The sequence below is a fragment of the Molossus molossus genome, unplaced genomic scaffold, assembly GCF_014108415.1.
Source record: "Molossus molossus isolate mMolMol1 unplaced genomic scaffold, mMolMol1.p scaffold_m16_p_14, whole genome shotgun sequence".
NCBI lineage: Eukaryota > Metazoa > Chordata > Mammalia > Chiroptera > Molossidae > Molossus > Molossus molossus.
Window position 1 is genome coordinate 7414822 of NW_023425349.1, and position 15241 is coordinate 7430062.

At 56.6% G+C, this 15241-nt stretch overlaps 1 protein-coding gene across 1 annotated transcript in view; it reads left to right on the forward strand.

Moving 5' to 3' along the window:
- Nucleotides 1-15241, forward strand: part of NIBAN2 (niban apoptosis regulator 2) — a 48357-nt gene that overhangs the window by 23136 nt on the left and 9980 nt on the right. The window contains exons 2-5 of the mRNA XM_036261828.1: nucleotides 5598-5728; nucleotides 9797-9925; nucleotides 11827-11932; nucleotides 12993-13160. Of these exons, the coding sequence (XP_036117721.1) occupies nucleotides 5598-5728; nucleotides 9797-9925; nucleotides 11827-11932; nucleotides 12993-13160 (534 nt within the window). The remainder of the gene's footprint in view (nucleotides 1-5597; nucleotides 5729-9796; nucleotides 9926-11826; nucleotides 11933-12992; nucleotides 13161-15241) is intronic.

Below are 15241 nucleotides of genomic sequence, written 5' to 3' on the forward strand. Positions count from 1 at the left end.
GACCCCCTCCACACTGGCACCTGGGGGCAGAGCCATCTTAAGATCTGGAGATTGTAGATACAAGATCCCTTACTCAACCAACTAACTCACTGGAAGGCTTGACTCCAAAACAAACTGTGCGTGTGTGTGTGTGTGTGTGTGTGTGTGTGTGTGTGTGTGTGTTTTGCCCTGGTCCCCATGTCCTGGGAAGTGCCCTCTTTGAAGCCAGAGGAAGCCCACTACCCTCATCCTACGGACATGACTTGCAGATAGAGCCCCAGGTGGTCAGTGGCTTCCTGAGGTCCCAGAACGCAGTGGTGGCCGGGCACTCAGATCTCACATCCACCCCTAGAATTCCCGGGCTGCCCTCTTGGGCTGATGAGGGAATCAGGAACCCCACCTGTGGGCCCTTCCTGTGACACCCTCGAAACTGCACACTAGGTTTTTATTGACTGACAGAGAGAAATGAGCCGCTGAGCTTTCTGAATCTTGGTTCATACACCTGTGAAATGAGGGCTTTATTTACCGTATTCACGTCTGGGGCCATTTGAAGAATCTGAATGTGTGTTGGGCCGTCCTAATTCTGTGGTACATGTTGGCAGAGGGGCACAAAAGGGGGCAGCGATTGGCTCTGGGCACTAGCAGAGGCAGAAGATTATGCCAGGGGACCCTGCCAAGGCCAGGTAGGAACCTGGGTTCCGAGGTGTTCCTTGCACACACCTGGCCTGCCTCCCCCCGCCCCCACCTTTGCCTGTGCAGTTCCTTCCTCCTCTTGGGCTTTCCCTTTGTCTACTCTTTGTCTTTTGAAGATTTATCCACCCTTACCATTATTATTTAGTAATTATTTTCCTGGTTCTTTTTTTTTTTAAAGTTTTTATTGGATTTTTTTCAAACTATAAAAGTTATCCTTGCTAATAAAAATGTTAGCCTCTTACATTGTTGTAGGCTGAACACTGATGATTAATAGTGGCGTTTACGGCAGTCAGAAGTGAGCACTTGGCGGCCACCCCGAGCTGCAGAGCACTGTGAATGGATCCATGCTCATTGCACAGGTGAAGGGCTTGAGGCCCTGCAGGGCTGGGGTCTGGCAGAGCTGGGACTCCAGTGCCCACCCTGTGCTCCTCACCCGGAGCCTGGGCACCTGGGGCTGGAGGGCAGGCTCTCTCCGTCCCACTACCTGCTCCACCAGCACCTGGGGCTGAGTCAGTGCCAGGTGGGAGGGAGGCTGGTGGAACCTGTGGGCGGTTGGCGAGGCCGGCACACACCCTCAAAGGTCTCTGCCCCAGCATCTAGCTCCCAGCAGCAACTGGATCCCTACAACTAGCTTGGTCTCCCAGTTCCTGGGGTTGGCCCTGCTTCTGGAAGTGGGGCCACAGCCAGCTCCTTTTCTGCCCTCTGGGCCCAGGGGCGGGGCGTGCCCTGTGGGACCCTTGAACCTGGTCAGAGCCAGGATCAGCAGGGGTCTCAGAGCCTCGGTCGGGCTATGTGACCTCAGGTGAGCCCCTCACCCTCTCTGGCTGAGTCCCCTTCATGGTTGTGAGCCTTGGTCTTGGCCACCCCTAGTCGGCAGTGTGTGGTGTCTCCGGATGGCCAGAGAAAGTCAGAAGAGCTGGTGTGGGCGGGGGTGCAGGAGAGCCACCCACAGAAACCCAGGCAGGGGTGCTACAGCGGGAATTCAAGTTACACAGTCCCTGCGGCAGCTCCTGGGGAGAAAGCCCTGCAGGGAGGCCGGAAGGGGAAAGTGGGGTGCGGAGTAGGGTTTGTAGGGAGGGGGCGGTCAGGGTCTTCCTCTCCAGCAGCATCTGGCCAGAGAGGGTGACCCTGTCCATGGCTGGTACCCTGCCATCTTTGTCCTTGGACGGGGCTGGACCCTCCCCCTCCTGCCTCTCCAAAGTTCGAAGTCCTCATCCTCTGCCTTCCTGTGGCATTTCCTCCGTATCAAGCTCAGGGCAGTTCCTTCCAAGCCGCCATAGGACATTTCTCAAGAATGTGCTCGGGGCCACCTCTGCCAACAAGCCACGTTCCCCGTCTTCCCTGTCCAGTGCTCCCTTTGCTGCCAAACTTAGGCTAGCGCCCAGCTCCCTAGTGATGCCACCTCCTAGTCCGTAACCCCTCAGAGGATGCCATTGCCACCACCCCTTACCCAGCCTTTGCCCATACATTTGGCAAACGGACCCCTCCCCCCCTAGCACTGCCTGTGCCAGGCCAAAAGGAGTGAACAAAGGGGATCTCGTGGTGACCAGGAGGGCGCTGGGGCCCCCGCCGGGGGTTTGCAGTCAATGCTTAGACAGATACAAGCGTCCCGATCAGTTCGGCTCCCGAGCTGGGAGAGCAGAGCTGGGTAGTGAGAGACCCCACACTTTTCAGTCTGTTTGGGTCTGGAATTTTAGGTCGCAAAGGGTTTATCTAAAAACAGGTCAGATCTGTACAGTTCTTGGGTTTGGATGGCAAGGCACCCCTGTCACCGCAGCTGGGAGGGATGGGGGCCAGGGCTGCTGCAGTCTGTCGGGGTGCAGGGCGCATGGGGCTGCCTCCCCTTTTCCTGCTCCAGGGACTGAGTTCCCCAGGTTCCTGCTCGTACTCTCTCCTCTCTCCACCCTCTGCCTGGTGACTTGTCCCCCCAGTCCTGGCCCTGGTCCCACCGTTGCCCTCGGATCATGTGAGAGGTCTAGAATGAATGTCCTCCTCACCTCCCAGCCCGGATGTTTCAGGCCTGTCGGTCTCATTTTTGCCTCTGGCTCTGTCTGGGTCACCTTGTTCTGGTTGTCTGTCACTTCCTCGGCCTCCGCTGACTTCCTCTCCAACCCGCAGCCCCACCCAGCGCGGGCCTCCACGACGCCGGTCCCTCGATGCTGCCTGGGCCGTCACCTGGCTGGCCCTCCGGCCTTTCCCCCAGTCTCGCCTCCTAAAGCTGCCTGGATACCATGTCTGCCTTCACTGACCCGGCAGCTAGGCCCCGCTTCAGCTCCTCCTGGACCTGGCTCTCTGAGGGTCAGGGCAGATGCGGCCCTTCTAGAAATCATGCTGTCTGAGGCTGGGTGCACCAGGGCTGGGTCAGCTGCCAGAGCCGTGGCTGGAGGACCCTCGCCATCAGAGGGCCCGAGCCTACCTGTCCTGCATGCTGGGGAGCGTCCGCTGGGAGTCAGGCTGCTTGGGACAGAACTCCAGACCAAGGCTGTGTGGGCTGACAGCTGAGATCCGGGCTCTCTGTTCTGTGACCATGAGCCTCCTCCTCCCTAAAACGGGAAAACAGTAGCACCGACTGACCCCCTTGGGTTTTCCTGAAGATTCTCTGGGTTCATGCCACAGCACTTGCCGCCCATGGGCTCGGGTGAACACTCAGTGGTAACTGTGGTGATGATTACATGACTTATCAACATTAGTGTCATCCAGGACCCTATTTTCTCTACTTGGCTTCAATTCATTACCCCACCTCTCCCCCCAACCCACCTTCAACCCCCATCTTGCCTCATAAGTTTTAACTGCTGAGCCAAACCGGCCAGGGCTTGCCTCATAAGTTTTAAAAACAATTCCCAGGGTCTTTGAGAGAGTTCTGGTTGCTAATTGTTTTTAAAAAAGGGGCATTGGGCCCTGGCCGGTTTGGCTCAGCGGTTGGAGCGTTGGCCTGCGGTCCGGAGAGACCTGGGTTCGGTTCCCGCTAAGGGCACGTAACTTGCTTGCATTTTGTCCCTGGCCCTGGTTGGGCCGTGTGGGTGGCAACCACTCGATGTGTCCCTTTCACATCGATGCTTCTCTCTCTCTCTCCCCCTCCCACTCTATCTGAACAAAGTATTGAAAAATGTCCTCGGGTGAGGATAAAGAAAAGGGGGGGCATTGTAAGCAAATTCTTCATTTGTTCTCCTGTCCTCCTCCCCAAAACAGAATCTGGACAGACAACCTCATTCCAGGAAAGGGGAGCACAGCATGGCCATGCCCATGGAGAGGGTTCCCCACGATGAACTTCCTTTACAGGGAGTAGAGGGCGTGGCTTGCCTGAGCCCTCAGATGGGGCAGGTGACACCTGCTTTTAGTCATCCTCTGTGGCCACCACCCCCTGGCTGGGCCCCAGGACCACCTCCTAGCTGCACCGCCTGCTAGCTGTACAACCTTGTACTGAAGACTTAACCTCTCTGGGTCTCAGTTTCCTCCTCTGTAAAATGGGTGACCCAGCCCTACCTCACAGGGAGGATTAAATGCAATGCTGTCCTAGCCAGGTGCTCACTGTCCCCAGAGACCAGCCATGGGCGGAAACAGTGTCACGTCAGCCCCTTTTCCTTTGAGAAACTTAGAATCCAAGACTGTCGGAGGTAGTAGGGCCTGTCCATAATTGAGTCCGGCCCTCTCTGTGTGCAGGGGGAAACTGAGGCCCAGAATGGTTGCTGGGCAGTGGGCCAGCTCACACCCTTGGTCGGGACTCAGCACCAGGAAGTTTTCCTGGAGATTCTCTGGGATCATGCAAAGGTGCAGGCCCTCTTGTCAGGGTCACAACCCTCTCCGGACCTCAGTTTCTTCATCTGCACATAGGGATGCCCAGCAGTGCAAGTACCGAGCGTCTAACGTGTGCTGGGCCTGCTGGGGCTACCGTACTCGCCTTCTCTGTTCAGAACCTGCTCTAGCAAAAGAGAGAAGCAAGCGGCCAGTGCGAGCGAAAAGGTTGTTAACTTGGTGGATGAATCACTTTTAGAATATTTATTTCTTATTGTGAAAAGACTCATGCTCATAAAATAATTAAATGCTATAAAAGTGAATGAAGCAGAAAATGGACTGGACTCTGCACTCCTCATTCCCACACCCAGAGGTCCCATCGCACAGCCTGGACCTTCCCAGCTCCTCCTGTGACTCCGGGAATAAATAACTTATGTGCACAGACAGGGATGACTTTATTTTTTACTTCTTTTAATCCTCACCTGGGGACATTTTTGCATTTATCTTCAGATAAAGTGGGAGGGAGAGAGGAAGGAAGAGAGAGAGAAACATGGATGTGAGAGAGACACATCGAGTGGTTGCCACCCGCACAACCCCAACCGGGTCGGGGACAACCAAGGTACGTGCCCTTAGTGAGAACCAAACCCGGGCCTCTCTGGTCCACGGGCTGAGGCTCTAACCACTGAGCCGAATCGGCCAGGGCAGACAGGGATGACTTTAAATGAGATGGTAATCAACAGGATCCTGTGTGCCCTGGCCGGTTTGGCTCAGCGGTTGGAGCGTCGGCCTGCCGACCAGAGTCCCGGGTTTGGTTCCCACTAGGGGCATGTACCAAAATAAAAAAAAACAAAAACAAAACACAACAGGATCCTGTCACTCTGCATCCTGGTCGCCCGGGGACGGGGACTCTTGGTTCGGCTGCATTTGATGACTGCAGAACTGAGTGTCTTTTTCTGGTCTCTTGGTCCCTCATAACTTCTCTGTCTGGGGTCACTGCCCATTTCCCTGTGTGGAGGTTCACCCGGGCACTGCAGGATGTCCACAGTTCTGCCCAGAAATGCAATCAACGCCGATGAAAACAAACAATTTTATAAGCAGGATTTGGGGCGTTGTGGACACCCCTCCCTAGGGCAGGGTCGCTGCAGGTAAATAACCATGGTGACCTCACGTTCCTGTTTGTCCTGCCTTTTCAGAGAAAACTGGAAAGATCCTGACGGAGTTCCTTCGATTCTATGAGGACCAGTATGGCGTCGCCCTGTTCAACAGCATGCGGCACGAGATCGAGGGCACCGGGGCGCCGCAGGCCCAGCTGCTCTCGCGGAAGGTGAGCGCCCCAGGCCGGGCACAGGGCGGATCCTGGTCGGGCTCTGGCCTCCGCTCACCTGTGGTTGCCATGATGGTCTCGAAGAGCCCCACACAGCTTCTGAATAGGCAGATGACGTGGTGGTGGTGTCCAGGGCCCTTTATCACGGTGGGTGACTCCCCCCGGCTCTGCCCCTCCAGCGCAGAGCTGGGACTCTGCAGTCACCTTGGCAGGCCTGGGTTCTGGCCACATCCTTCTCCGACTGGCTGTGTGGCCGTGAGCCGGTGACCTCACCTCCGGGAGCCTTGGTTGGTGCCTCCGTACGGTGGGTTGGCACACCTGCACAGGATGCAGTCAGGATGAAGAGTCGAGTCAGCCGGGTGCCGGGAGGAGGGAAGGTGTCTGGTGAGTGCCGGCTGACACTGTCATCGTCACCGGCCTCGTCATTATCCCACTGTCAGGAGTACGATTGTGTTTGCCCAGTAACCATCCAGTGAGGGACTGGCAGCCCCTTCCAGGTGCTGGGGCCAAGGTCCTAGAGCAGGGACGGAGGAGCCCCGTGGTCTGGTAGGATAGAACTCGGGAGGACCTGGGCTCAAATTCTCGGAGTTGATTCGACCCTCAGGGCTCAGTCTCCTCCTCTGATAAATGGGCACCTCCTGCGTAGGGCTGTGGGGCGGGTTCAGTGAGAGGATGAAGGGCATGTGGTTGGGGGGCAGATGGGATCACTAAGGGGGTATGAGTCCTGACTTGCTGGGTGGCAGCAGACACGTGCCTCGGTTTCTCTGTCTGTGACGTGGCATTCAGACCATCACGGGCCAGAGGAGTCAGAGCAGCTGCGAGGAGGTGGGAGCCATGGGTTCAGGCACGGGGGCAGACGGGCAGGGGCCACGGGGAGGCCGCAGAACAGACAGCAAAGGCCAAGAAGGCTGACTCCGGGGTTTTTATTTTAGTTCATTCCACTCTCCATCCTCCCCCAAACCCAGTGGCTGAAAATGTGCCTGTTGCGACCAAAGGGACAGAGCTGGAGTCACTTGACCTGGTTTTGAGGGTGTATTACCCTTTGGTGTCTTCTCAGCAGGAAGAGCAGCTGGAGGTGTCAGCCCAGGGGGTGGGGCAGCTGCCAGGAGACCAAGGATGACCTTGAGAGAGAGCCAGGCGGGCCCCTTGTCGGGGACACACTGACCGCGTCCGGCCAGGTGCTGGGCCATGCTGCCCTTGCTGGCCCCGCAGACACTCCAGGAGACAGTAAACAGCTGTCCACACCATCAAGTGGGCACTATGGAGGAGGTGAACTCAGACAGTGGGGCCTGGCCTCATCTGGGTGGACCCCGAGGGCTTCCTGGAAGAAGGGCCATCTCAGCTGAGGACCTGATGGGAGGAGGAGCATCAGACCAAGGCAGTGGCACATGCAAAGGGCCCAGAGCAGAACCTTTAGATGGCTTGCCCAGGATGGTGGAGGCAGGACTCAAGCCAGGTTCCAGATTTCTAGCCAAGGGCTCTTTCTACCTCGACGCCCAGCCTACTGAGGGCAGAGGGGAGGTCAGGGCTGTGTGTCAGAGCCTCTCGGAGCATCACGTGTCCCTTTGATTTTGGACCCAGAAAAGACTGGTTCTCCTGGTGTCATGGCAACCTCCTGACCCCCTGACAACAGAGGGCAGAGGTGCAGAGGTGCCTGGGTCTGGCAGGTGCACACCTGTGTAACAGAAGGGAGGCAGGTGAGCTACTTCGAGTGGGCAGAGCTGGAAGTGTCCCCTATTTGGAAAGAAATGTCACAGGGGTGCAGGTCCCAATAACCTGGATAGAAGCGGAGCTGGCTGATAGCACGAAGCCTTTACCCTGCATGAGAAGTGCCGTTAGCACTCAGGGTGCTTGTCCGTTGTAGGAAGACAGAATTAACACGTAAGCAAGAAGAGGAAGAGGAGTCATCCACAGTCCCGGAAAGGCAGGGATTTTGCTCCCGCTTTGGCACTCAGGAAACTGGCCATCGTGATGTTAAGTCATGATAGTAATATCATAACAACAGAAATAATATTAATCGTCATCATCATCACATAAATTGTTTTTATAAGAAATAATAATAAAATAATAAAAATAGTCATAGTCATGATAAAGACAGAAATAAAGAAATTGCAGGTGTTCTAAGCGAGCATGGTTCATCAGCTGGCGCAGCTCCAGGGTCTGAGGAGTTACGATGCTGTCCCCGGCACAGCTGTGGACGCTGAGGCTCGAGAGGTCCAGCTGCTTGGCCAGGCTCCCCTGGTGTGGGTGGTGGAGCTGGGACTGGAACCCGGGCTGCTGGAGCCGGCGTCTGCGCGCTACCCACTCGCCACCCACCACACATTCCCACCGTGGTATTGGAGAGCTTTGCAGAATCCGAAATATTTTCCCTGGGCTGCCGGTTCTATTTCATTTCCTGCGGACCGTCCAATGGAAACACGGTTCTGCCATTGGAAAGTCTTAAAAATAAAACCCAAACCCGAAACCAACCACCCATTACGGGCTGCCCAGGATCTGGAGGTGGACTTGGGGGTGGGGTGCTGAGCCCCAACTGGGCCTGGGAAGGCCGGCCCTTAGCCACAGCCTCCCACTGCCCCTGAGTCACAGCTCCTGCCCCAAGCAGAGGCCTGGGGCCTCGAGGGTCTCAGCAGGGTGTCAGGAGAGCTCTCTGCTCTCTTTCTAGAGGACGTGGGGATTGAGAAGTGGGTTGAGAGCAGCTCTGGTCTAAATATAGACCGCTGAGTGGCAGCTCTGTGACCTGGGCAAAGCCCGCTGTGTGGGGGTGGTGGGGTGGTGGGGTGTAGGGGGAATCATTTTCTTTTCCTGTAAATATTTTTATCCCTGGGTAGGAAGCAGTCTGCAGGGTCCTATTGTTTAAGTACAATGGGCCCTCATTTTCCAAGAGTGTTTTGGCATTTCCCCTTGAGGAGCAGTAGGGAGGCTGTGGGAAGAGGGGCTGCCTGTGGAGAGGGCCTGGGGCAGCTCGGGAGGGGCCCTCGCACCTGACCGCAGCCGCGCCCAGAAGCAGCGCAGGGAATCGGAGGGTCGGAGGGTCAGCAGCATCGAAGCCCTGCTTTCTCCCCTCAGTGCACAGATACGAGCTTCTTCTGCAGAAGGCACCATATTTGTAGAACAGAGAACCTGCCCAGAAATCGAGGAACCCCAGGCTCCCTGAGCTCCGCCCCCCCGGGAGTACGCCTGCTCCCCGAGGCCTGGGCCTGCTGTCCTGAAGCTAGGAGCCCATCTGTTCTGGAAGGCCTCTCTGGGGGCCACCCCTCCCCACCCCGACCAGTGGGAGCTGGGAGCCCGCAGAGGAGCGGTCCTGACGGGGGCGTGGCAGCTCCGCGGGCTGTGAGCACACTGCCTGCCAGGTGCCTGCTGCCTGTGACCTCTGTGCACGTCACCTCAGTCCTCCGGGAAGGCACTGCTGTCACTGTCCTAGTTTACAGAAGGGGAAGCTGAGGCTCCGAGGGGAGGCCACAGGCCTGTCGCACTGAGTCACAGGCAGCGTTGAAGCTAGGGCGTTCTGGCTGCTCACACTGGTCACCAGTCTGTCAGGACACCGGTCAAACATCGAGCCCGCCAGACTGCGGTCCCCTGCACGCTCACCGGGATGCACGGAGCCCGTCCCGTCAGCTGTCAGCTGGGGAGGCTCTCTGGAGCCACCTGGGCAAGGGTTTGCTGCCCTGAGGAGAAACTGAGGCTCAGAGCTGGGAAGAGACTTGCCCAGGCACTGGGGCCTTCACTGGCCTTGTCCTTGGGCCTGTCCCCTCAGCTGGAGTGACTGTCTTACAAGAAAGTCCCAGACCCGTCCCGAGGTAGCCGTGCCTGCTAGGGCCAGGGCCGAGTGGGGTCTTATCTGGGTTCTGAATTGTGGTGCGTGGCCTGGGTTCAAGTCCTGACATCGCCTCCGCTCTTTCTGGACCCCTCACTGCCCTGAGCCTCACTTTCCTCAGTTGCCAAGTGGGTGACACCCAGCCCTGCCTCGGAGGCCTTCGTGGGTGAGCACGCTGCCTCCACGGGCCAGCTGTCACCTTGCGAAGGACCCCCTGCCTCGCCGGCCTCACTCCGCCCTCTTCCCTCCCGCAGGTGCCGCTGGATGAGCGCATCATCTTCTCGGGGAACCTCTTCCAGTACCAGGAGGACAACAAGAAGTGGAGGAACCGCTTCAGCCTTGTGCCCCACAACTACGGGCTGATCCTCTATGAGAACAAAGTGGTGAGGCTGCCACCCTGCCCCATTCGGCCCTGTGCTCCTCACTGAGCCCCCAGCCCCCCTCCGGCCCCAGCCAGGCCTTCCCCTCCTCTGTGGCTCCTCCTCTCCCCCAGCTGTCCTCTCTCACGGTCGGTCATTATCATGGCAAATGGCAAGCCCCCAGCTCCTAGCCTGAGACTCCAGCATCCCCCTCCCCCATCACCAGGGCCAAAGCAGAACCTCAGCACCTTCCCCCACCCCTTCCCACCTCGCCAGAGCTGCTTGCTTGCTCAGGGTGTCCTCTCTAAGTGTCATCCATCCAGGCATCCAGCTCTGAATGCCCCATAACCAACTCACTAGCTCCTACCCATCCCTCCGAATCTCTCTCAAGTCCTTCCAAATCTCTCCATTTTCAGGGCCTCCTCCACCTCCGCCTCCTTGCTGGCTGGGCTTCCTGCCACTCACTCCTCCGACCCCTCCTATCCTTGCTCTTCAACAGCTTACCCCTGGGTGGCAGTGACCTGCAGTGGGGGAACGTGTCCTGCTGAGTGTCCTCGAGCCCTTGAGGAAGCCCCACCTACAGAACCTTCCATGATTCTCCAGAGCTGTCAGGACAGGCTAGAGCCCTCTGTTTCAGGACAAATCAGTGTTAAGAGTAACAGAGTCAGGAGCAACCTGGCCCCAGGGCAGTAGTTCTCAAATTGATAGAATTCCATCCCAGTGGCCTGGAAACCTTGTTAGAAAGGCAGGTTGCTGGTCCTGCTTGTTTGATCCAGGTCTGAAGTAGTGTCAACAATTTGCATTTCTAACAAGTTCAAGGTGCTGTTGATGCTGTTGATGATCTGGGACCACACTTGGCCAATAATCAGTGCCCCAGAGTTTTGAGCTCTCACGAAATGTGTTGAGTAGTGACACCTAGTGGCACGGTGCAGCACGGCAGCCCTGCTCTATGAGCTACTGCTGCAGAACCACTTTCTCCCCACAGGTGAAAGAAAGAAGCGCCCAGACCTAACTCTCCTCCACAGGGGGCTTGGCTGCTAATGTAGGGAGTTGGTGGACAGTTCAGGGTAATCATCAAAAACTGGGCTCTGGAGGCTGACAGTCCAGGTTCATGTCATAGGTCCCTGCTTACTGCTGTGTGAACTTGTGGCTACTAATGGCACCCACATGTTAGATTGTGTGAATTCTGTGCAATGAAGCATGCAGTGCCCGAGCACAGTGCCTTGTATCGGCTAGTGGTACTTGCTGATAGTAGAGGCAGTAGTAGCCGTAGTGATGATGATGATAACCTCATGCTCGCTTTCCCTGCCAGGCACTGTGCTGGTCATTTTTTATGGATTATCCAGTGAGGTAGGGGTCATTATTATCCTGGTTTTATAGATGAAGAAACTGAAGCATACAGGAGATGGAGGAACCTTATCCTCAGCATCACACAGGTGGTACTCAGTGGAGCCAGCATTAAAAAAAAAAAAAGTTTTTATTGATGTTTTTTTAGAGAGAGAGGAAGGGAGAGAGAGATAGAAACATCGATGTGAGACAGAAACATTAATGGGCTGCCTCCTGTACACCCCCTACTGGGGCTGTAACCAGGGCATGTGCCCTGACCAGGAATCGAACCGGGACCTATCAGTCCATGGGGCTATGCTCAATCCACTGAGCCACACCGGCCAGGCAGTGGAGCCAGAATTTGAGCGCAGAGCCTGGGTTCAGGTCAAATTACCATGTTGCCTTTAGTCACCATGTTGGTCTGACTCCTCTTCTTCCTCCCCGTGTCTCTCTTCCTCCTCCCTTTCTTCCTTGCCCTCCTCTCCTTCCTGCCCTGGTCAGCAACACTGAGCAGGGTCCTGGAGCCAGAGCTGGAGATGGGATTTGGCTTGGTCATTACCTCTAACCCCCAGGGACCATCTCTCTTGCCCTCTCCTCAGGCCTATGAGCGGCAGGTCCCACCCCGAGCTATAATCAACAGCGCAGGCTACAAAATCCTCACCTCCATGGACCAGTACCTGGAGCTGGTTGGCAACTCCTTACCAGGTAAACGAGGCCCAGCACGGAGGAGGCCCGAGGCCTGAACCTGTGTGGGCCTCACCCGAGTCCCCTGCTTCCTGAAGCTTATGATCACAGCTGTGCACTGGGGACCTCACTCTTTATCCTTCCCTTCCCCGAGTCCTCGAGAGACTCCTGGGAGAAGATGATGGGGTGACCCTGCTTTGCAAACTGCTGACTCAATACTGCATTTGGGCAGAGTTATTCTCAGTGCCCTGTCCACCCACCTTGTCAGACTCCCAGAAGCCTTAGAGGAGCACACCGGCCTGTCAGATGATCCCAGGGAACTGAAGGGGGAGATGCTGGACTGGAGGGCAGCAGGTGTCCCTAGATGGGACTTGGGACTAAAGCGCCCAGAGTGGCTGAGTGCTCAGCAGGAGTCTTTTTCCTGGATTCCAGCCCACCCTCTGGTTTATTTTTGCTGTGTCTTTGCGGGCAATACAGCACTGAGCGGACTGACCTGGGGGGATCGTGTGGACCCCGTGAGGTCTGTGCCCTGGCCCAGCACAGGGAAAGACAGCCAGGGTGCAAAGAAGAACTCTCATTGTTTCATCATTAACAACAGTGCGAGGCCAGAGCCCAGGACCCCTTATCTCACGGCATCTCGAATACCCATGCAGACAGAATAGAGAGAGAAAAATCCCCTTTTATTTCTTCTGTCCCCCACCCCCATGCCTCCCTCCCACCTTGGACATTTAAACCACACTTTGGCCTCCAGAGCTAAAATTTGAAGAGAAACCCGAGAAGGTAATGCTCGGCCCCTGAACCTGAGGGCTCTGACCCTGTGTTATTTGTGCCTCCCACACGGAGTTTAGAACCTTCCCCAAGTGGGGGTGGGGTGCGACTGCGTTACCAGCTCTAAGAAATGGGTCTAAACAGATGCCAGGGCCCCTGTAGTCAGGTTGTGGAGGACTCAGCAGAAAGGATGCTGCCCCCTCACGGACTTGCTGGTAATCCCAGGACAGGCTGACCCTCTGTGGGCCTGGGCCTGCCCCATAAACTGAGGCCCAGGGGAACTGCAGCCGCTCAGAGGGCACTGTCTACACAGGGATCACTTCGAAATCAGGCACTGCTCCCATCCTTAAGTGCCCCACGCAGTTCCCACTCATCCTCTGGCACCCTTCTGCACGGCACTACTACTTCTGCATGATGACGGAAGCTGAGCAGGAAAAGTGGCAGGCTGTCCTGCAGGACTGCGTCCGGCACTGTAACAATGGTGAGTGGCCTTCAGGCCCTGGGCGGTGGGGGTGAGGGGCATCACCTGGGTGAGGTGCTGAATGGCGACACCTACTGGCTGAGTATGGTATGGCAACCCTGCTCTATGCCTGTTTTCTTTTCCTTCTGGGTTTGTAAGAAAAACCATGGTGGCCCTGGCCGGTTTGACTCAGCGAGCCTTGGACCACAGAGTCACGGGTTTGATTCAGTCAAGGGCACGTACCTCAGTTGTAGTTCGTCCCTGGCCCTACTTGAGGTCGTGCAGGAGGCAACCAATTGATGTGTCCCTCTCACATCGATGTTTTTTTCTCTCTCTCTTTCTCCCTCCCTCCCACTCTATCTGAAAATCAGTGGAAAAATATCCTTGGGTGAGGTAAAAAAAAAAAGAAAAAAGAAAAAAGAAACCACTGTGATGCTGCCCTTAACCTTTTTCCTTGATGAAAACAATTCTGTGTTGCCCTGGCTGGGTGGTTCAGTTTCAGTTGGTTGGAGTGTCATCCCGTACACCAAAAGGTTGCAGGTTCGATCCCCTGTCGGGGTGCGTATGGGAGGCAACCAATCAATGTTTCTTTCTCACATTGATGTTTCTACCCCCCCTCCCCCCCATCAATAAATTTATATCCTTGGGTGAGGATTAAAAAAACAAAACAAACAAAAAACCAATTCCTGTTGCTCAGAAAGAACTCGGGAGATTGCTCTCAGACAGGCGTGGTTGTTAGGCCTTGGATCCTGGATTACAGAATCACAATCTTGATCCTGCCACTTCTAGCAACATGATCTTAGGAGACTGATACCTCTGGGACCTCTGAAAATGGGGCTAGAACCCCTCCCCCGTCTGAGGGTTTTGTGAGGATTCGCAATGAGAATCCACTCAGTGCTTGTAAGCGTTGTTTTTATTATATCATTTTCCCCCCTTACCACCGACCCCAGGTACTCTCGGAGGTTTACTTCCTCCCTCAAGGCCTCTGTCCTCATCTGGGAAGTTATGAGGTCTCTTCCAGCTCACTCATTCATTCAACAAACATTTTTTGTGTCTGGGCACCAGGATGCAGCAAGGGAGAAGGGAGACAGATGTGAAACAGATGAGGATAGCAGGGGCGATGAGTCACAGCTGTGCTACCCGGGAGCCCGAGGGTGTGAGTGCACTGGGCGGGGTCCTGATCCATGGTATGGGGAGGGGTGGGCGGGGTGAGGCCCGAAGGGTGAATTGACCTTCAGCAGAGGAAAGAGAGTTCCAGACAGAGGTGGCCCCTGCCTGAGGGGGTGCCCAGAGGTGGGGGCAGTTTAGAGGAGGCCCTGAATTGCAGGGGACACTGGTCAGTAGAGCCTTACAGGGCCGTAAGGAGTTTGATCAAAAAGGCTTGTGATTGTGTCTTGAGGGGAGGATGGAGCCCGGAGGAGGAAGCACCCTGTCCTGGACCCCGAATGGCCTTCCTAGTGACCTGGCCTTGGGGCAGCAGAGGGAGGCAGCTGTGCCTGCCCCTGCCCGCCCTGCCGGCCTGGCCCAGCGTGGACCCACTGACACAGCAGTGGACAGTGTGGCACCCACGCCTGGTGCTGGCTCACCCTCTTGTCCTCTCCTCTCCAGAGCCGCCCTGCCCTGTCTGGACTCTGCCAGGCAGAGGAACCAGGTCCTCAGTCAGGCCAACCCCTGCCACCTGGGCCGGGCCCTGCCGCCCACAAAGGGCCTCCTGTTCCCACGTCCCCGGGGGCTGCGGGGCCAGGACTGGGTGGAGGCCATCTGGGCTCTGGCTGCCTGGGCTGGGCACCCTCCCTCCTCCTTCCTTCTTCCTCCCTCCTCTCCCTGCCCCCAGCCTGGCCCATTTCCACCCTCTCCAGGTTTCTAAGGCCAATGGCTGATCTGTCCGGTGACCCCAGGCCAGGTGGGGGGTGGGGACAGGACCAGTTCAGATCTCCGTGTGTAGTGTGGGGTTGCTGGGAGGAGCGAATTAATTGGTTCTGGTGGAGCGCTTGGCCTCGTGCTTGGCACATTAGTGAGTGTGCGGCGGGAAGGCGGAGGGCAGCCCCTTGGGCCTTTGTGCCCCAGGGACAGCTGCGGGGGGGGGGGGGCTGCGCAGGAAG